General features: G+C 44.4%; 2 protein-coding genes across 4 annotated transcripts in view; one reads left to right on the top strand and one right to left on the bottom strand.

Moving 5' to 3' along the window:
* The window catches only part of ATM (Serine/Threonine-kinase ATM-like protein), a 131,384-nt gene that overhangs the window by 90,388 nt on the left and 18,668 nt on the right, over nucleotides 1-22,328 (bottom strand). For all 3 annotated transcript variants that reach the window (XM_078574924.1, XM_078574922.1, XM_078574923.1), the window contains exons 16-26: nucleotides 21,968-22,016; nucleotides 21,730-21,801; nucleotides 20,381-20,506; nucleotides 20,095-20,175; nucleotides 19,840-20,027; nucleotides 17,815-18,418; nucleotides 17,664-17,732; nucleotides 17,415-17,576; nucleotides 13,713-13,874; nucleotides 13,493-13,620; nucleotides 6,997-7,153 (exon numbers count right to left, since the gene is read on the bottom strand). In XM_078574924.1, coding sequence (XP_078431050.1) covers nucleotides 6,997-7,153; nucleotides 13,493-13,620; nucleotides 13,713-13,874; nucleotides 17,415-17,576; nucleotides 17,664-17,732; nucleotides 17,815-18,418; nucleotides 19,840-20,027; nucleotides 20,095-20,175; nucleotides 20,381-20,506; nucleotides 21,730-21,801; nucleotides 21,968-22,016 — 1,798 coding nt within the window. The remainder of the gene's footprint in view (nucleotides 1-6,996; nucleotides 7,154-13,492; nucleotides 13,621-13,712; nucleotides 13,875-17,414; nucleotides 17,577-17,663; nucleotides 17,733-17,814; nucleotides 18,419-19,839; nucleotides 20,028-20,094; nucleotides 20,176-20,380; nucleotides 20,507-21,729; nucleotides 21,802-21,967; nucleotides 22,017-22,328) is intronic.
* LOC144702933 (uncharacterized) lies at nucleotides 8,754-13,286 on the top strand. The gene is made up of 3 exons (XM_078574958.1): nucleotides 8,754-9,692; nucleotides 10,034-10,429; nucleotides 13,221-13,286. Exons 1-3 carry the CDS (start codon nucleotides 8,754-8,756, stop codon nucleotides 13,284-13,286), a joined length of 1,401 nt encoding a protein of 466 aa, XP_078431084.1.

Below are 22,328 nucleotides of genomic sequence, written 5' to 3'. Positions count from 1 at the left end.
CCACGGTCAGGAAAAGTTGGGATGAGGCTTGGGAACCTATGTTGACAAAAGCTTTATCAGAGCAACGGTTTGAGGAGCGTTGAGGCTACAAGAGGCACTTCTACCATTCAGACCAGTAGTTAATTCCCACGATGGTTGGATGTGGCGGGGGCCGTCTTTCTCAATGAAAGATGCATATCCGAAAATCCGAGGGACAGCTCTGGATGACGAGACAACCCGTAAGGCCTGCCACATGTTGATGACATGCAAAGTCCCCCTTAAAGTACGGCTCTTGAGTTGGTTACTGAGGTGAGGAAGGCTGGTCACAAGGGTCTATCGGCGGAGATGGGCTCCCATTGGCTGTCTCTGACATGGGTGAGGAAAATTGCTCCCACCTATTCTTTAGGTGTCAGTTTGCGCAGGGCATCTAGGCATCGCAGCATTTATAGGGAGTGGATATCTCCTCGGACGAGGCCTTTTGGACTTCAGTTTTAGACGGGAGAGACAGAAGTTGACTGGATTGGGGGCGCATGCTCGCGGTGCACCAGACGATATGGCTGCATCGAAATGAGGTAGTGTTTAAAGGTAGGGCGGCTTCGGTGGAGAATGCTGCTCATGATGAGGAGGCGCTGATGTTTTTTTGGGGTGGAAGGAGAGGATAGCCTATTTGAGTTGGATCGTATATTGTTTGTACAAAATCTTTACTGTTAATGATAGCAGCTAGGCCACCAATTTCGGGTGGTCTTCCTTATTGTTCAAAAAAAGAAAAAATGTGAGAGGTCATGTTAAAGATACATAATTATAATGTTCCTCCTAGCAATGGATGCCCTTGCTATGTGTACAATTAGCGCATGTTCACATGGCCTACTACAGCACTTCAAGATGGCAAGCTTACTAACGATTCCGTTACTCCAATAAAGAAGATGTCACCTTCTTCATCAAAGGCTCTGTTGAGGAGGCTAGGAATCTCTCCACACTATTGGACCCATTCTTAGTCTTTTCTTCTTACAGATCAATGGAGCCAAATCAACATTTGTGGCGTTTGGGCTAACTTAGGGGGAAGGGTATATAATGCTCTAAGATTTTGGATACATCCATGGGGATATTACCCATGCACGATTTAGGACAACAACTAAAAAAAGAAAATTCTATAAAACACTGATTGGCAGCCAATGATCAAGGTGGACAAGAGGCAAGAGGGACAGCAGAGCCAAGTTTTATCGTACAGGCCATCGGGTATTTGCAATCAGTCTTTAAATTACCTATGAAGACTGGTGAATAGAGGGGGCAGGGAATTCTACACCTGCAAGCCATGAACATGGCATTGTTGACAAAATGCTTCGGCTGGACCATGGGGTGTGAGGAGGACCTGGTCACAAAGGTCTTCAAAGATTTTTTTTTCCGAACAATAAAGAAGATCACCCAGCGTGGTGAACCTCTGTACACATGGACAGGGGGGTATCTAGGCCAATACAATGGCCCATCGTGCCCCCCATACCCTCCACCTCAGCCAGGACCAAACCAACAAAACACAAGTCTCTGCACTTCATTTATAGCCCTATCCACCGACATTGCCTTCCCCTTGAATAAGACCTCATTGCGGTGGGACCATATCGCCCAAAGCACCGCGAACCTCAGCCCCCGCTCCTTCTCAAACCCACGTTGACGCTGCGGCAGTGTGGCTCATAAGACCGAACTCCACATAATCTCTAATAGTCCTGGCTAGCCCATATCGCACCAGCAACCCGACATTGGAAAAAAAGATGCTCGCACTCCTCTTCCTCCTCCGTACACAGGAGGCACAGTGATGATTCTGCCGGGAAAAACCTTCAACGTCTCACGCAGTCATTGTTCGCTTTCTGGTGAGCATCCAGGCAAACACCATGACCTTCAGAGGTATCTTTCACCTCCAAATTGAGCGACATGCCCCTAAGATGATCGGATCCTCATTGTGGTGTGTTCTCAACCACTGGTATACACCTCGACTGGAGAACGGGCCCAATGCCCATATCCACCCATCTGTCCTCCCCTCCATTGGCCGCCAGTTGCCCAGTGTTTGCTGAAGGCTAAAGAAATCCTCCACCCGCTAATTAGATAAGATGGCCGCAAAAGTTGGACACCACACACCATCCCAACACTCTTCCACCAATGCTTGCCGATGACGGGCTAGGGCATACAGGCGAGGGAAAAGGTCTCGAAAGCGTCCACGCGACGTCCTATCATCCATCCAAAACCTAAAGCCGACGTCATTCCCCAATAGAGCCCGCACGAATTCCCTAACCAAGGGGAACACCTTCCTCATCCCTCTCCAAAAGGCCGACTTCCCCCTTCACCTTATCCATCAAATTCTCCCAGTCCAAATTGGAGCTGTATCTGTCCCTCAAGACATCCTTAATCAGGTCATCCTCCGGTCCCACGATCCGTCTAACCCATTCCGTCAGTAGAGCCACATTCAGTGTATCTAGATGAGGTACTCCAAGTCCACCCTGTTTAGTTGACGTGCAAATGTCATTCCATGAAACCAACGCCATGCCATGCCCCTTCCTTGCATTTGACCCCTTCCAAAGAATCTCCGCATGAGCCCGCTTAGGCATTTCTCGACACCCACGGGAAGTTTAAACACAGATAAATAAAAGGTTGGTATTGCTGATAGTACTGACTGCAATAGCACTAGTCTCCCCCCTCACCATAAAACTCTCTGTTTCCATCCCTCCAAGCGTCTCTCCACCTTCTCCACCACTGGTTGCCAATCTGCTTTTTGTAATTTACCACGGATAGGGGTAGCCCCAGGTATCGCATACGTTCTAAGCGCACTAGAGCACTGGGTCTCCTCCTCTGGCGATAAACCAAAGCCCACAAATTCTGATTTTCTTCTATTGATGTTCAGGCCCGAACAATCGGCGAACACCCGCAGGAGTGCCGCCAAATTCTTGGCCTCCTCCACCGACCCCTCGACGAAGAACAGTGTATCATCGTCATATTGTATCAAAGGGATGCCCAAGGGATGGCTCGGCGTCTGGAACCCCTAATACACCCCCTCACACATGCCAAGGATGTACTGATGGATAGGAGAGCAGCTGTCAGAACAAAAAGCATCGGTGCTAAAGGACACCCTTGCCTGATCCCTCTCTGCGGTTTAATCCACCCCCCCTCTGGGCATCCATTTACCAGCACCGCAAAGGAGTGAGAGGTCACACATCGCTTCACACATTTGATCTATTCCTCCTGGAAACCCCTCCTTCGTAAAGATGCCCATAGGAATCGCCAGTCCAAAGAGTCATAAGCCTTCGCAAAATCTACCTTCCACATGAACCCCTTGGTCCCATTATCCTTCCATGAAGCAATAATCTCCCCCGCCAAGATGGCACTATCGACTAGCTGTCTACCCGGAACAAAGACAGATTGAAATGAACCAACCAAATCCCCAAGCACCCCTTGTAGTCGATTGGCCAATACCTTTGCAACTATAAGATATATGGAGTTGGATAGCAATATGGGCCAGTAGTCGCCTACACTTTCTGCCCCTTGCTGCTTCGGTAATAAAAATAGGAAAGATTTATTCAACTTTTCTATATTTGCTTGAGGGTTTCTCAGCTCCCCCAATGTGGCCATCACATCCCCTTTGACCTCATTCCAGAACTCCTTATACAAAAACACCGGTATGCCGTCCGGTCTCGGGGCGCCTTCGCCATTCAATCCTGCCATAGCTGCCAGAACCTCCGCTATATCAAAAGGCCGCACTAGATCATCTCTCTGGTCTTGGGTTAATTGTGACGCCCCCGGACCTGTCCACCGCCAGCTGTTCGGGGCCCCCCGCCGTGACATCGAACAAAAATGCTCCGCCATTGCTCGACCCACTGCCTGCGTGCCAGTATACCTCTGTGATCCGACCTTCACTGATATAATCTGATTCACTCTTCGTCGACCATTTGCTACAAGGTGGAAAAACCTCACACTGGGGCCTCCTTTACCCAGAGCTGCCTGGACCTTTGTCTCCAATCAATTTCCTTCTTCCTATCTTCCTCTGCCACTACATTTCTCCACCTCTTTCGTTCCTGCTCCCACTGTCCTCCACAACGGACAGTTCTCTAATCTTTGTGAGGGCCTCGATCCTCACTCTACATCTCGCCTCCCTTATCCTCCTTCTGTAGCTCTTCAAATGTTCTCTCAGCCCATCTATGCGATTTGCCATTCTATTAGCCCCTGGCACCTGCTCCGATTGTGTCCGCCATATATCCTTTACCTCCTCTCAGAACCCCCCTTCTCGTAGCCATGACTTGTCAATTTTAAAATACGTGGTCCGCCCATGGCCCTCATGAGTCTGCCAAATGATCGGGGTATGGTCCAATATAGGTCTGGACAGCGTGCGCACATCTGCCCCCGTGAACCTCTCCATCAACTCCACTGAGCATAAGAACCTATCCAGCCGCAACTTATAAGCCACTCTCTCCGAACTTCGCCATGTGTAACAACAGTCATTAGGCCCCATCTTCTGCAACCCTGCTGACGCCAAGAAAGCCCAGAAATCCTCCGACCCCTGATCATGCACCCCCCCCCCCTACATTGGGCCTATCATTGGTCTCCAGTGTCACATTGAAATCCCCACCAAAGATAGCTATGGTAAGGAGATGAACTGTGGGTGTCGCGCAGTTGCAGTCAGAGGGCAATCTACATTCTGGCAACGTATGATAAAAATCATTCCTTGAATCTTGGCAGCTCATTACTCCATTATTGGATGAATGACTGAATTGGCTCAAGGTCCCTTACAATGAAGTTCCCACCTATTCTCTCTTGTACAAAACCCTCAGGGTTGGTTAAAGACTGTTGGGATGACACATGGAATATGATGTTGGATTTTGTGTTGTCAGATCAAAGGGTGTGCAATCAGCAGAGCATACAGCAGGCACTATTTATCCACAACCTTCGAGAGAGAAGCGAAATGGCTGGGTGTGGAGAGGCCATTTTTTCAGTGCAGGATGCCAAGAAGAAGATCCAAGAGCATCCGATGGCAGAAGAAACATGCATGCTCACCAGCCCGACTCTATTAATCTCATGCTCTTATGGTGTGTACTTTTGGCTGCCTGCTCTTATGGCAGCACATTATGATGAGTCCTCCAGAACCAAAATGCTTCCAAACAACTTTGCAGTATGCCTTAAGTTTATGCAGGACGAGGAAGGCTGCTCTCACGTGTTCTTCAAGTGTTTATTCGCTCGGACAATATGTGACGCAAATAAGCTCACTGGGGTGGCTTCCAACCAGTCATGCTGCACATGGCGTATGGGGTGAATAACGCTCCTTGCTATGCCATGGGCTATGTGGCTGCACCACAATAAAGTTGTATTTAAGGATTAGCTTGTCTCAACGGATTAGCGTCCTGTAGGATGTGGAGGGTTTTATCTTGTACTGGTTTCAGAGGGAGTGACGAGTGGGAAGAGGACCACTCTCGTCTTTAATGTATTACACATTCTTATATATTATGAGATCAGCTTGATCATCAATCTCTGGTGATCTTCCCCCTTTTCTTCTCGAAAAAGGTACATATTATCTAACAGTGATCGGGGAAGCAATTTTTTTTTTTGTTGAAATAAATCGGGGAAGCAATTTCACATCCACCAGTCTCTATCAGAGTGTGTTCTGACAGAACTCATCCCGCAAAAACCACCTTTTCAATCTATATCCAATGAATTTGCCAAAGATATCCCTGTTGAATGTATGGCCAATAAACAATGTAATACCTATCGGGCTTAAAATAAAAGCCAATTATCCGTATTGGGCCCATTACCCAATTTGAAATATCAAATCGGGTAAGTCCTAACGGCTAGTTTTCTAGCAGTTATAACTAGTCGTTATGAACGGCTAGGTACTACCCTACAAAAGGGATCTTCAAATGTACTTGTATGTTAACGTTTTAATATATGTTTTTCTTGTTCTTCACTTTGCCTCCTCATTCGATCACACTTGCAAGCTACTAGAAGATTCGACAATCCCCATCATGAGCGATCTTCCCATATGCAATATTCTCAGTGACCCAGCCTTAACTACCCTCTCCATTCTAGCTCCCTTATAATTCGGTCACCCTAGAGCAATGTTTGCCGTCAAAGACAACCACTTCCTCTTGAGGACCTTTCCCCTTTCCTGTCTCCCAATGGTTGTGGCGCGGTATCCTTCCATGTTGTTATATCTGTCTCTAGAGTTTGGGTTATCATAGAAACCTGAGAAGCCAGAGTCTCATTGAGGACCCCTCTGCTAGCAACCATTGCTCTGCCGAGTTCTCCATCTAGTGCATCCACCATTTGAGAACACTAAAATGATCAAGAAAGGGAAGGACAGAATCCAGTTGTGTAACTTTCACATGAAAAACTACAAAGAAAGATAATTGTGCATTGTGAGCTTCCCTTGCAGCATCAACGTTGAAAAAGAATACCTTTCTATGCTACCAGAAAGGCGCCAGTAGAGGACCATGATCACCTTAGGGACACTAATAGATGACTGACAAACATCCATTTTAGCAAACTTCTCCCCTGGATCTTCTATTGATCTCAGAGTTTCCCATCAGCCATTCTAGTAAGGATAATTACAAGTTCTTGATCTGTAATCAAATTTAGTTGGCTTTAAATAATCTCATGGCTCACTTAACCAGTACCCAACAATGACTCCTCTCTGAACTTCAGAGAACAACCAAGACAAGTAGAACAAGGAAAAAACCTTTAATTTTCCTTCGTTGAACAGTAAATAAACAAAACAGCAAAAACTGAAGAAAACTGCAATGGAATACACAGTTAAAAGTGAAAATAAACGAATCATACTTTTCAAAAAAAAAAAGATGAATCATCAGCTAGAGAGAGAAATCTACAAACCCTAAAAACATCCATATGCTGATACAAGGCATTGAGTCCGAATGAAAATCAAAGATGGAACTAGAGACAGCATAAACAAAGTTCATTTCATTACTTTAAGATTGAAACCATATACAAACTGTTTGAGGAAATGGCATAAGCAATGCAAAGCATATTTACCTTCACCTCTACTTTGTCACTGTAAAAGGAGAGGTGGGTAAGAGTAATGAGAGCAGTTTCCAAATGCATAGGACACTGAGAACCAGCTGCCAACACCTCTGGAACATTAACTAGCTTGTTTTCTATTGCCATAACCAAAAGGACACCAAAACTTGAACTGACAAAAAAAATGATGAGTGAGATTGCAAGGTTGAATACCTTGAACCAGTGGTGCTAATCAGATAACTTATTCATCTAACATTGCTAAGCAGCATACTATATAGGAAAACATGGTGGGACTTTGATTCTCAAATCTGTCTAGAGAAGTCAATTCAAGAAGCAAAAAGGAAATTGTTGATTAACAAGATGAAACTCTGTGTAGATTGGGAAGGAAGCCTCATATGCAATCTGGACGGACATATATGAATGTTGTCCCCCCGCCCAAATATGAGGCGATCGGCCCAGCCCATGCAAAGCCAAACTTCCCTAGCACTTAAGCCCTCCAATACAGAAGGGAGGGCAGCTTTGGTCCTGGTTGTTCTTGCACCTCCTTTTGAGCCTGAGCTCACCGTTTCCTCTGGCAGACAACTACTACTGCACATGAGGAGTAATGATCTCTACAACACTTGGCGCCATCCAATCCACCAAGTTGCTTTCTTCCCTCCCTTTCTCTTATCCTCTAATCTGCTTTTTAATAATCGAACTCTTCAATCAAACGTAAAGTACCATATCATCATTCTGGTGGAACATCAAGTACATGAGTGCTCTACCACCTCACAATAGTCTACTTACCCACTCTAGTCTAGTTTTTTAAACATTTATTAAATAAAAAGGACCCAACCTTAATTTAATCTTCATATCATGACACTAAAATAAATACCCAACCTTAATTTCTCCTTGATTACTCTTACCTGCTTCTTATCATCCGTTATAATATTTTTTATAACGGTTCAGTAAATATAAGTATAGTTTTACTTTTTCCTTTTCTTCATTAAATCATATCTGCTTAACATGTTCTGTTGATCTGAGTATTACATGTCTTTATTTTCTCTCTCTTGTTAGCCCATTAAGGGCCCTCTCTAGTCAGCCCATTAGGGCTTCCTATAAAACCCTGTAATCTCTTTCATTTGCTATTAAGAATAGTTCTTTTCTTGTTTACATGGTATCAGAGCCCTAACCCTAACCCTAATCTGGGTTTCCTGGGCTCGACCTTGCGCTCCGATCTTCGGCGGTTCTCACAACCGCCTGATCTCGCGCTCCGGTCTCTCGCCGTCTCGCTCCGGGCCTCCCAGGCGCTCGCCGTTCTGACGTCCGCCGTCCCAGCGTCTTCCGCTCCGGCGCCCGCCGTCCCGGCCCGCGCCGCCTCGGCTCGTGCCCTCCCGGCTCGCGCCGCCCCGGCTCGCGCCGCCCGGCTCGCCGCCCGGCGACCATCGTCCCCGCGCCCGCCCGTCCAGCGGCGCCGTCCGGCTCCCGCCGTCCCTGCGCCCGCCGTCCGGCGCCAGCGTCCAGCGCCCGGCGTCCGGCACCCGCCGTCCAGCTCCCACCGTCCGGCGCCCGGCGTCGGCGCCTGCAGTCCCGGCTTCTCGTCGTTCCGGCGCCTTCTGACTGTGGTCTACTCTGCTTTCATCATGACAAACCCGGTTGAAGCCCAGACCTCTACTGTTACGCCAGACTCGACACCAGTATCTACGCCACATGCATCTGCGGTGCCTCTCAAGCCCGGGAATTGGTCGTCCTCCTCTGGACCATCCTCTTTGCCTCGGATGCCTCCGGATGGTATGTTTACTGGATTCAATCTCCTGCAATGGCGCCAGTACGTCCAGATAACTTTAAAAGGGCGTCTCATGAACCATCTTCTAGAAGACGGACCTTCCCGGACCGATCCCAAGTATTATGACTGGCTGGACGTTGAGGGGGTAGTTCATCGTTGGCTCTTGGACAGTATTTCACCTAGTGTTAAAGGTGAATTCATGTCTCTAGAGTCAGCTCGGGCGGTCTGGGAAGCAGTACTTGAGAGCCACTCCAAGAAGCACAACATTGCGACTCTGTACGAATTGGTACATCGGGCCGCTAACCTGAGTCAAGGGGACCGGTCTATCATGGAGTACAGTACGGAGCTCATTTCGTTGTGGAATGAAATTGACTACTACATGCCGCCCGACCCCCATTCGGTGGACCGCCAATATATTCTTCAACTTCGGGTTTTCCAGTTTCTTATGGGACTGAACCCGGAATATGAAGTTGTACGGGCTCAGCTTATTCATCGGGAGACTGGTCCTACCTTCAAGGATGCGCTCCACAGTGTGCGGGTTGAAGAATCCCGCTTTCAGCAGGCCCAGAACTCGGCTTCGGCACTTGTAGCTCATTCCTCTTCGTCTGCACGCCCATCGTCGACTCCACCACCCGGCTCTTTGCCACGTGGTCCGACGGCTCGGACGGAGGATTCTCCAAAGGGTGATCCTTCGCTGTTTTGCAATTACTGCAAGAAGCGAGGTCACTCTAAGGAGACGTGCTACAAGCTTCAACGGAAACGCGCACAACCGAGCAACCTTGCTGCAGCCGCCTCGTCCGTGCCCCCCCCCCGGGTCAAGTGCCTATGCTGTACGGTCTTCTCCCGACTAGTGCCTCGCCCGCTAGCTTCACTCCGGAAGAGATGGAGCGTCTACGCCGCTTGCTTGATCCTCCAGTCGTGGGCTCATGCTCCTTGGCCCACGCAGGTATGTCCACCAGTCTTCCCACACCTACATCCCCTCCTGGCCATTCTTTTTCCTCTTCCACTTGGCTTCTTGATTCCGGTGCCACCGCCCACATGACCCCAAATCCTCGAGCCTTTCAAACTTATGCACCCGTTTTTGGCTCCTCCAAAGTTAAAACAGCCTCCGGCGATCTTCTCACCGTGGAGGTTATTGGTCGTGTGGCCCTTTCCTCTTCTATGCATCTATCTAAAGTTCTTCATGTTCCTCGCCTTACTCATCATCTTCTCTCCCTATCTAGCCTTGTTCGCGACTTGAAACAAGACCTTACCTTCTCTCCTAATTCATGTTTTTATCGTGATAAGGTGTCGGGGAGGACGATTTCCATTGCTGAGGAGCATGAGGGGCTCTATCTTGTTCGTCCTTGTTCGAGTTCTCTTGCTTTTGCTGCTGCGGCAGTTTCCCTTTCGGCTTCCCACGAGCGTTTGTGGCTTCTTCATCGACGTCTCGGCCATCCTTCTTTTGCTACTCTTTATCGTCTCTTTCCTAAACTCTTTCAAGGCCATTCTGTGGACCGTTTTGTTTGTACTGCTTGTCGAATTGCCAAACATCATCGTACCACGTATCCTATCTCGTCTTCTCATTCTTTGACCCCATTCTCCCTTATTCACACCGATGTGTGGGGGCCTTCCCCTATTCATAGTACTTCCGGTTCTCGGTGGTCGCCGTTTCTTTTAAACAACGCTACTCGATTCACGTGGGCATATTTCTTGAAGAACAAATCGGAGATATCTCGTGTCATTCCTCAATTTTACTCCCTTCTCCAAACTCAATTCTCTATATCCATTCGCTTCGCTCCGACAATGCTAAAGACTACGTTAACACCACGTTAAGCACCTTCTTCGAAGACAAAGGCATTATCCATGAAACTTCTTGTCCCTATATACCACAGCAAAATGGCGTTGCTGAAAGAAAATTCCGTCACATCTTTGAAATGACTCGGAGCCTTCTCTTCCATATGCATGTGCCCAAGTATTTTTGGGGGAAAGCCGTCTCCACCGCCATCCATCTTCTTAATCGCCTTCCATCTCGAGTGCTTGACTACTCCACTCCCATTGACCGTCTTCAGCATTCCTTTCCAACTCTCTCTCTCCGAACTCATCTTACTCCTCGTGTATTTGGATGTGTATGCTATGCGCCCAACCACCAACTTGGTCGTGATAAACTGGATCCCCGTGCTATCAAGTGTGTGTTTGTTGGCTATTCTTCCACCCAAAAAGGCTATTTATGCTATCATCCACCCTCTCGTCGGTTCGTTGTCACCAAAGATGCCACGTTTGATGAATTGCTTCCCTACTATTCCTCCTCTCCTGAACCCTCATCGTCCCCATCTCCCTCCGATCCACTCGAATTCCTCATCCTCGTCCCTCGTCCCTCTTCACCGGCCCCGCCCGACGTGTCTCCGCCTGTTGCTCCTCCAGCAATTGTGCCTCCCGACCCGCCTCTGACCGCCATCTCAGTCCCTCCTGTGGAGCCTCCTCCAGTATCTGCTCCTGCGCTTGACCCTTCTGCTGCACCTTCTTCGATTCCTCCGCTCCCTATCCGTCGCTGCCCGCCTGAAAAATGCTATGGTATTACCCTTGCTCGTCGCAAGCCTCGGCTTCCTTCTTCGTCTACTGCTGCCCCGTCTCCCTAAACCTCCACCCCTCCTGCCACCTCCTCATTAGCCGTGCTGCCCTCTTCCCGTTCCTCTCCCCTCTATCAGTTGGCGGAATCTATCTCCTCTCATCGCCTCTCACCCTCTTATCATGCCCTTCTCACCTCCCTTGATGCCACTTCCCTTCCCAAGACGGTGGACATTGCCCTTTCATTTCCGCATTGGCGTCAGGCCATGGCGGAAGAACTTCAGGCTCTTGCTCACAATGAAACGTGGGATCTGGTTCCTCTACCGGCCGGGAAGCATCTCGTGGGTAGCCGTTGGGTGTATGCTGTGAAGCATAATTCTGACGGTTCTATTGAGCGCCACAAAGCCCGGGTTGTGGCACAAGGGTTCACTCAGAAACATGGCATTGATTATCAGGAGACCTTTGCTCCCGTCGCCAAGCTGAATACTGTGCGGATCTTATTGGCCCTTGCTGCGGATCGGGGCTGGATTTTGCAACAATATGATGTGAAGAATGCTTTTCTGCATGGAGAGTTGACTGAGGAGATCTACATGGCATTACCTCCTGGCTACACTTCCTTAGTGCCATCGTCTCCGCAGTCTGTTGTCTGTCGCCTGAAGAAAGCATTATATGGCTTGAAGCAATCTCCTCGTGCCTGGTTTGGTCGTTTCACGACGGCCATGCAGCGTCGTGGATACCGTCAGTGTAATGGTGATCACACCCTTTTCTACCGCCATTCCACGTCAGGGGGAGTCGCTATTCTTCTTGTGTACGTGGATGACATCATTATTACGGCTGATGATCGGCGACCATTACTGAGCTGGCTATGTATCTCTCGTCGGAATTTGCTATTCGCCATCTTGGCCCGTTGAGGTACTTTCTTGGCATAGAGGTGGCCTATTCTTCCAGCGGGATCTTTATTTGTCAGAGAAAGTATACGGTGGACCTTCTCTGTGAGCTTGGAAAGGAGGACGCCAAGCCTGCTTCGACACCGATTGATGCGAACCATCGACTTGGTGCCGATGCGGATGAGGAGCTTGCTGAGCCTGGCCCATATAGAAGACTTGTGGGAAAACTGCTTTATCTCACCCACACTCGCCCGGACATTGCATATTCAGTGGGTGTTCTGAGTCAGTTCATGCAGACTCCTCGCATGAGCCATTTTCATGCTGCTCATCGTCTCCTCCGTTTCCTGAAGGGCACCATTGGCCGTGGATTATTGTTTCGTCGCCATACCGGCCTGCGTCTTGAAGTCTACACCGATGCAGATTATGCCGGCTCTGTGGTTGATCGTCGGTCCACATCTGGGTATTGCACCTTCTTAGGCGGCAATCTGATTACTTGGAGGAGCAAGAAACAGAAAGTGGTCTCTCGATCGAGTGCTGAAGCGGAGTTCCGTGCCCTTGCGCATGGTCTGTGTGAAGCACTTTGGATTACCCAGCTTCTTCGTGAGCTACGGTGTCCAGTTCCCTCTCCTGTCCAGCTGTTCTGCGACAACAAATCGGCGATTAGCATTGCTCATGACCCCGTTCAGCATGACCGTACAAAGCACATCGAGATCGATCGCCATTTCATCAAAGAGAAGCTTGAATCGGGAGATTTTTGCACGCCTTATGTTCCGTCCGCTGAACAGCTTGCAGATATCTTCACCAAAGGGCTTCATGCCCCTAGGTTTGAGGAGCTCTGTTCCAAGCTGGGTGTGGATAACATCCACGCTCCAGCTTGAGGGGGAGTGTTGATCTGAGTATTACATGTCTTTATTTTCTCTCTCTTGTTAGCCCATTAAGGGCCCTCTCTAGTCAGCCCATTAGGGCTTCCTATAAAACCCTGTAATCTCTTTCATTTGCTATTAAGAATAGTTCTCTTCTTGTTTACATGTTCTTTACAGCCAGAATCCAATAATATATCTCAGTACCATGCGGTTATGCCTTATCTTGAAACAGTCGCAGTCTAGGTGATGTTTCATTTCAGGGTCTTCATAATATAATAAGCATTTTAGGCATGAAGAATAAACTAATTATTGGCATGATAAGTTTCAGAAGCCTTTCAAGAACATTGATAGAACAAAGAACATGCCATTAAAAAAATGTAGGGTTTACTGTTAGAACCATCACGAGTAAAATGGGATGAAAAATGAGTAACAAGTGTCAAAACACATACCATATATCTTGGAGTAACTCTTCATGACCATCCCAAGTCTGGAAAAGAACACCAATGCGTCTCGCCAGAACAAGCCGGACCCTGTAATCAGGATCTTGCAGCAATGTCAGTAACATAGGAATCATTTCCTACAAGAGAGAAATAACACCGTTCAATAGAGTTAAAATTTGAACTCAAGAAGGACATCTGCTGGAAAGAGAGTTTAGAACCAAGTTTATACCTGGCCAGAGGATGGGTCTAGAGAAATCAAACCACAGATGCACTCAATGAGCTCTAACCGAGAAGACCAATAAGGGAGATCGATAGCTCCAATTTTATGCACCAAAGTACCAAGACAAGCTATGTTCTGGGATTCTAACTTGGCCGAACATTTGATAGTAAACTGCATTCATCAGTCAAATATGACACACCTTGTTAATGACAAAGATCAAAACTTTATGCAACTAGGATGCATTAACTGGGATGGTCATGCAGTGCGGTGCAGATACTTGCACCAAGTGTGCAAATTGCCAAACGTACCTGACCTCATGCGTGGTGAGCAAGTATCATTATTAATATTCTAAGAATATTAGGTATAAATTGAACAAGTCTCGAGAGATGAGAGATACTGATGAGTCGAGAGTGAGAGACGTATGCAAGATATGAGAATCGAGAGACATGAGAGAGATGTGAAATGAGTGGAACAAGAACCGAGAGCAAAAGAGAGAGTAAAAAAGAAAGAGAAGGAAAACAAGAGGAGGGAGAGAGAGAGGGAGATAAGAGAGATATGAGCAATGACAAAACGAGAGGAGAAAGAAGAGGGAGAGAGAGATGAGCAACAAGGAAAAGAGAGGGGAAATAAAAGAGATCAATGAGAAAATAGAGAGATACACGAGAAAAGATATATATAAAAGAGTGAACTTAACAAGGAGAGAAATATGAGAAACGAGAGAGCCAGCAATTAGAGATAGATCACAGAGAGAGGCAAGGAACGAGAGAGAGAGAGAGAGATAAGAGTGAGTTAACTAACCAGAGAGAGATGAGAAAAAATAAAGAGAAAAAGAGAGAGAGAAAGAGAGACTAACAATAAGAGAGATACCAGAGAGACGAGCTACAAGAGAGAGAGATGAGAAAATAAAATAGCGAGAGAGAAGAGAGAGGCGAGCTACAAGAGAGAGAGAAGAGAAAATGAAATAGAGAGAGAGATAAGAGAGAGGCGAGCTACAAGAAAGAGAGAGACATATATCAGAAAATGTGAGAGAGATATAAGACAGAGACGAGCTACAAGAGAGAGAGAGACAGAGAGATGAGCAACGACAGAGAAGAGAGGAGAACTAGAATAGAGGGAGAGAGAGAGAGAGAGGAGAGAGATGGATTATGAAAGAGAGAGAGAGATAAGAAACGAGCGAGAGAGAAGAGCAATCAGAGCGACAGAGAGACAAGAAAAAAGAGAAGGAGACAGAAATAAGAAAAGAGAGAGAGAGAGATTATCAACGAGAAACATACAGAGACGAGAAATGACAGAGCCAAAGAGACAAGAAACAAGCAAGAGACAGACAAGAAATGAGAGAGAGACATACAGACGAGAAATGGCAGAGTCGGAGAAAATAGAAACGAGCTAGAGACAGACAAGAAATGAAAGAAAGACAAAGAAGCAGGAAATGAGAGATAAGACAGAGAGACAAAAAACAAGAGAGAGAGAGAGAGAGCAACGAGGGAGAGGCAAAGGCAAGAAACGAGAGAGACAGAGAGGCGATAAACGAGGTAGAGAGAGAATGAGCCATAGAGAGGTGAGTAACGAGAGAGAGAGAGAGAGACGAGAGAAACAAGAGAAAGATGAGCAATGAGCGACAGAGAGATGAATAATGAGAGAGAGAGACACGAGAGAAATAAGAGAGATGAGCAATGTGCGATAGAGAGATGAGTAATGAGAGAGAGAGAGAGACACGAGAGAAATAAGAGAGATGAGCTATGAGAGATAGACAGATGAGTGATGAGAGAGAGACAAGAGAAATACAAGAGATGAGCAATGAGCAATAGAGAGATGAGTAATGAGAGAGAGAGAAACGAGAGAAATACGAGAGATGAGCAATGAGTGATAGAGAGATGAGTAACGAGAGCGAGACACACACACAAGAGAAATAAGAGAGAGATGGACAACAAGATAGAGAGAGAGAGAGAAGTAACGGGAGAGGATAAGAAAGACGAGAGAGACAGAAAGATGAGAAATGAGAGAGAGAAAAGAGAGAAATGAGCAACAAGAAAGAGAGGGACTGTTGGGGAAGAGAAGAAGAAGATAATGACATAACTTGAACAGAGTACATGTAAGGGTATATGTACCCTAAGAGGGAGAGAGGATAATAGGGCTAATGGGCTTATAGAATAGGGCCCATTAGCCCATGAGGGATAGTCTATCACTAACAGGGACAGAGACAAAAAATGAGACAGCCAAGAGAGAGATATGATAGAGGGAGAGCGAGACAAGAAATGAGAGAGAGATATAAGCGAGAGTTTATCAATGAGAAACAACGAAGAGATGAGCAATGAGAGAGATAAGGGAGAGAGAAGAGAGAGAAACAGATGGATTAGCAATGAGACAGAGAAAATAGAAACGAAAGGGAGAGAGATAAGAAACGGGTGAGAGAGAGACAAGAAATGAGAGAAACAGATGAGAAACGAGAGAGAAAAAGAAGTGAAACGACCAATGAGAGAGAGTCTGAGATGAAAAATGAGGGAGTGTGATAAGAGAGGTGAGGAATATGAGAGAGAGAAGGATGAGCAACTAGAGAGAGAGCGGAGATATGATAGACACAGATGAGAAACAATGAGAAAAAGCAATTTTTTTATTCTTCAAAAAAACTGCACATAACCACACAACCGCTCCTCACAAAGGCCTGTGCGGTGAGCGGCGCAGTTGATATCAGGTTGTGGGATGTATGGTCCAAAAATTTGCACCACAAGGTGCAACGATCAGGTAACCGAACAATGAGTCCATCCTTATGCATGAACAGTAACCGAACAATAGCTTTTTCTGTATAATATCTCAAGCAGATTTAACAAGATCTCTATCCTATCATAAGCCCATGAAGGGTATGTTTGTTTTCTGTCGCCTTCTAGTAAATCCCTTTATGGATGTAGCCCTCCTTGTTTGATGGCAGGATTTTTAGACAGTGATTGAAGACATTATTCCATATCGACGACTCCACAATCGCTGTAGTCTGCTGACGCCCACCACATCGGGTCTTATTCCCTTGGCGACATCCACTCCACCAAGTTTCCCTCCCATGTCGCATCATGATACAAATCATGTTAGTTTGTATCAGATTCTACCATGGTCATTTGATAGCAGCAAGCTAATGTTTTTTATTATATGCTGACAATATTCGAAGGAAATTGATAACAGAACCACCCACCTTTGATTTACGTCCTAATAGCACCTCTGATTCGGTTACATTGAATATTTTGTTGTTTTGGCACAACATCAGGCAGAAAATAAAAACAAGGTGATTGAAGACAAGCAAGAGACCTTATCTTGGTACTCTTATTCTTGCTCCCCTTGATACTTTAAAAGTATCCTAGAGATTCTAACTTAAAGAAAATAAAAACGAACACCTACACAAATAAGGTCATTCTGAATGAGGAATTACAGTTTCTTGCAACTTATAAGACGGAACGCCGGAATTTCACAACTGAACGGTTACAGTTTCTTAGTCGTGAGGTAGTAACCTTATGGTCATCAAATGTCTCAGGCATATGATAATATATCCTCACTTCAAACTCATTGCATGGAATAAAGAAAGAGATAGAAGAAATGTATATCGAATTCCAAGACATACAACCCTAAGCCGTACAACCCAGAAATAAGAAACATTATTAAGATGATATCACTAGGACGAGACAAAGATTTTCATAAGAAAAACTTCAACCGAGTGCAGGATGCTACCTGATGTGCGGTATCCCGACTTCTTGGGTGCCCATAATATTCACAGGTATATCCTTTCTTGGAGGAACCCCACTCCATCATTCGATGGATTCCCGTTATAATAATATCATAGTGTAGATTACAGGGTGCACTTGAATCCAGCACATTTTTCACAAAAACCATCTAAGAAAATAGCGCCATAATTTAATAAATCCAGGACGTATTTAAAATAGTTCGACTGAATCAAGTCAAAGGGATTCTCTATGTTACCAGAAAGGAAAGCATTTCGCCGGATGGCGGAAAACATTTGCAGATGGAGACAAAGAGACATTCTGAAACCTATGAAATGCCAACAGTATAATCAAAAGAAAAATAAAAAGTTGCAAACAAATTGATAAAAGCATAAAGCAACACAAACCACCTTTGCATCAGAAGTTTGTTTCAATAGGTTTAGTAACACTTGACGAGAACCATCAAGTATGACAGTGGAAAAAGCCGCGATACATGAAACTAAATCTGAGATAAATTCCCAGACTGAAAAAGGAGCAGCAAAAACGCCATCCCTATCAGTAACAGGAGCTTGGATGTCTTTAGGACCATCATCCGTGTCTAAATCCATATCAACAATTCTAAAGCCTTGTCCAGCTAAGTTAAAATGTGGCACAACATCTTCTGTCGTTGGGGATGGCCCTTCAGTATTAATCTCCCCCGTAAGATCATCATCAGCTGTAAATACTAATAAATCTGACATCAAATTCTTCAGAACATTCAGCAGGTTCTCAAGCCGCTGATGAATAATCTCACGGAATTCTCCCAAGGCTTCTGTAATATCCGCAAGCATATGGAATAATGGGCATTGTACAAGACAACAGAGGCAAGACAAAGAATTTCCAGATATCTCTGTCCAATGCCCTTGTACGTGAAGCTTTTTACTCTTTTCCTCGATGATGGAACTGACTAACTTAAGCAGATCGACAACAAACTTCATTAACTTTGAGAATAAAAATGGATCCTCATTGCCAACCCTGCAAAGACGAAGTTCAGAATGCCTATTTGAAATGATGTATATGGAAAAAAATGACAGGAGAGCCATGTGCAAATACGAGACTCAATTTGTTCACCCTATGACTGGCAGTCAAACCTACGTGCATTATAGACCTTAAGTCAACTATACTACTTTTGTCAAGCTGAGCAGGAAATCATCAAGTTTTTCCACATCCCAGGTTGCTGACATCTCCGTTGAGGGACTGCCAAACTTACCATTCGACCAGATGATTATAAGCCAGGCACGGAAGATATCGATATACCAACTTGCCATGTTGACAAACTTATACAATATGATAGGGTACATTACAGTTATCTTCTAAAAATGATAAATGTTACATTTTAACCGATATACTCCCAAATATACTGGATTATTATTGGTAGTGGTTGTATCCTAAGCGCAAGGGTTTTACAATAATTTTGACACTACTTTTCAAAAAAAACAATAATTTTGACACTTTTTTGCTTTCTCAATCAAGACAACAGAGTAATGATCACCGTTACCAAACCGTGGGAAAGGAAGCGGCATTTTTTCTAAGGCTCATTATGTATTTGCTTTGCATTTATTAAGCTCAAGTCCCATCAGTAAATGTATTTGCTTTGCATTTATTAAGCTCAAGTCTCATCAGTAGGACTGATGGGACTTGTACTAAACTAGGGATAAATTAGCATGCAACCTGGATCAAAGGAAGCCATTCTCCAATAATGAATTTATTCCTCGTGTTAAAAATCCAAGGTGTATTAACAATCAAAATGAGCTTTTGCTGTCTCTCGATCATTGACTACTTAATCGCGTGAAACACAAGCAATCAATGCCAACAGCAAAACGTGTCATGGGGCGGCATTAATATTTTTATTGAAATGCAATTGAATGCATCTGGTCGATATAATGTGATACTGAATCACACCTATGAGTGATGAAGACTTCACCGGAAAGCACAATTCGGCCTGGCCCAGGCCAGCACAACTCCAGATGCTTCGTATACCAACTAGCTCAGCCAAGATGGCACCTTTTGACAAACTGTAAGTTATTTCACCCATCTCATCTCTCCCCTACCCAAACCATCTCCTCTCGCACACATCCATCCTGCATGCATTTAACGACATCGTCTAACTCTGGACAATGGGCATCATCCCTCTCACCTTGTCCATCGACATCAATCATTGCTCGGACCTTGCTCTCTCAACCTTCTCTCTCTTGCTCTTCACTCTTCTATTGGAAGATGGATATCAAACTAGATTGAGAAATAGTTAAGAAATTAATATCGGGGTTATATCGTAGCTTGGCTAACAATTTCAGATACAACCCAAGGGTTGTATCACGGTAATAACAAACAGATGAATTTGGAAACGCATCATAAATAAACAAGAATTCAACATAAAACACTGAAACGAGACATACCCGGTCAAATCCAAGCCAAATATGACATTACATAGAAATAAACAATAAAGGGAGACATCTGACAAAGGTTGTGCTACTGTCTCCCCATCAACCCTGATGCTTGACAAGTACTGTCCCATTTCAGCAATCAGTTGAACTCTTAAATCTCCCGACAGTCGTGTACTTGGACAACTCTCTTTCTTTGGCATCTAAAAATACGATCACATAAATATTTATTACATGATAATGAAAAAATAATTCCAAAATTGTTCCGACCTCAGAAGTTTTTATATCCACTTTTGCAATAACTTCAATCGAAAACTCCTGAAATCCTTCTATTTCCATATCAGAAAGAAGCTGAAATCATCAACGAAAAAATAAGCATGTCATAGCATAATTAACGATCAAACATAATTTCGGAAGTACAAGGAAAGAGTGATAACAATTTTAAGAAACGTGCAGTATTTGAGTCATACATTTCTATCGTCAAAAATACAAAAACAAAGCTATTTTGCTCTAGAAATTTACAACTTGTGCCTGTAACTAAGTTCTCAACGAGTACCTTTCTCTCTTCATCAATAAGAATGTGATACATTGTCGTGGGGGGGAACGGGCAATACCCAACGCAAAGGGAGAAAATGGCAGCAGGTAAAACAAAAGCAATTTTTTTATCGATAAGATTTGGTTCCTGTACAATAGAAACAGATAATCACAGGTAAGAAAGAACCAAGAGACTCTGTGATATTAAAGTTAAAGCTTATTTTACAGATTAAAACAGCATAGTTCAAAAAAAACTGATTAAAACAGCAATCCAAAAGAGACAACCTCTGCAAATTGAACATCAAACGAGGAACAAATTAAACCATACCAAATATAAGTTTTAATGTGCATTGATTTTGAATTCACGACAACAATAGATTATAAACATCTGCCTGTTGCTAAAACATGAACTTCTTTTACAGCATACGTGCTCAAAAAAATATGAAGATACCAATGAACTCATATGCTTCAATTATTATGCTTCCATCTACATTCCGTTCTGTAAAAGTTTTTTCCATTCACAAATATTTATGTGCGCCAAATTAAGTAATGATTTGATCGCTCAAATTAAGAAATGAAATGTAGGATGATTATATGACAAAGATTAAATTTTGGATGAGGTGGTCCTTCTATTGTTACAGAGCCACTTCCATAATATTTCAAGACGCACAATCCATGTCTTCATTCTTCATTAGGCAGAAAATGATCATTTTATAGCGTCATTATCAGTCGTCCGTTGTCACGCTCACAGGCACCTTTCAGTATTTCCTTCTCGTCTTTCTATGATGTTACTTTTTTACGCATACGGGGAACATGTATCATGACAATCGTGAGCTTAACCCAGTTGGATAAAAAATATTACTATAAAGCCGCCGAATGAGTATCAAATATGAACAGTGAGTTCTCAATTTCAGAGTAAGATCCCTTCGAAAGGAAAATAAACAAATGCCAGAGTCTCATCAAAATATATCCACATCTTTCACCGTCAAAAATATGGATGTATCCTCGTGAAAAAAATTAAGAGTAGAGAAGTCTAAGAAAAAAGAAGCCATGGGCATAGCTGAGAAGCAACTAATGAAGATATTAAATAAATGAGTATGTTGTAGCTACTAATTCTCTTCTTTAAACCAATAATAAAAGGTTTCTGCCTTTTTGTGCCATTGATTTCAGCTTTCGGGCAGACCATTCAATCATTCTCATACCTAAGGGATTCATGGGCAAAAGCTAAATGTCCTTTAGTAATTAAGCGATGAAATATGAACGCATCATGCCCTCACCAGTAAGTTTGTCAGAAACAAAGTAAAATACAGGCGACGAAATTTTAAAGTATACATAAATTTAACTCTTTGGGGAGTGAAATATGGCACCAACCTTCAAGTGAATCGATTGGACTGATACTCTGAGCAAAGACTTCCTCAGGAAGAGAACATCGTGAAGATTACCCTAGAATATACGCAAATCATCGTGAATACAGTCATGGCTAAAGAGATTTCGTCCACATGACAAGCATGGTTTTTTATTAGTCGTAATTTTAGGACTAACTGAAGCAAAACTAGACTAATGCACATTTTCAAATGACAATCTCAAATAAAGAGTTAGTCGTGCATACCTGAACACCTTTCCTTGCGAAATAGCAAGCAACAAAATATAAAGCACATCTGGGTGGAAATAAATAGGACAAAAAGTTTCAGAATAAGAACAATTTATCTGGATTATGGTAGAAATGAATAATGTCTTTTCATGAAGATTCCAGAATTATTTTTATGTTCGTCAGAAAAATGATGACTTATTTATAGTTTTCTCCTTTTCCACCCAAACACTACCCTTTTAAAGTTGTGCTTGGGTATCTTGAGCTTCCTTTCTCGGATTTAAACACTCTCCTCTTCTTCTTTTTTCTATGTCATTGGGAGGTCCATAACAGTAACACAAGGCCAAACCTATGCCACTAATTAAGTGGGAAAGCCTCTCTT

The sequence above is a fragment of the Wolffia australiana genome, chromosome 5, assembly GCF_029677425.1.
Source record: "Wolffia australiana isolate 7733 chromosome 5, ASM2967742v1".
In the NCBI taxonomy this organism is placed as follows: domain Eukaryota; kingdom Viridiplantae; phylum Streptophyta; class Magnoliopsida; order Alismatales; family Araceae; genus Wolffia; species Wolffia australiana.
The sequence above is the reverse complement of the archived record's forward strand: the minus strand, read 5'-3'. Positions and strand labels throughout refer to the sequence as shown.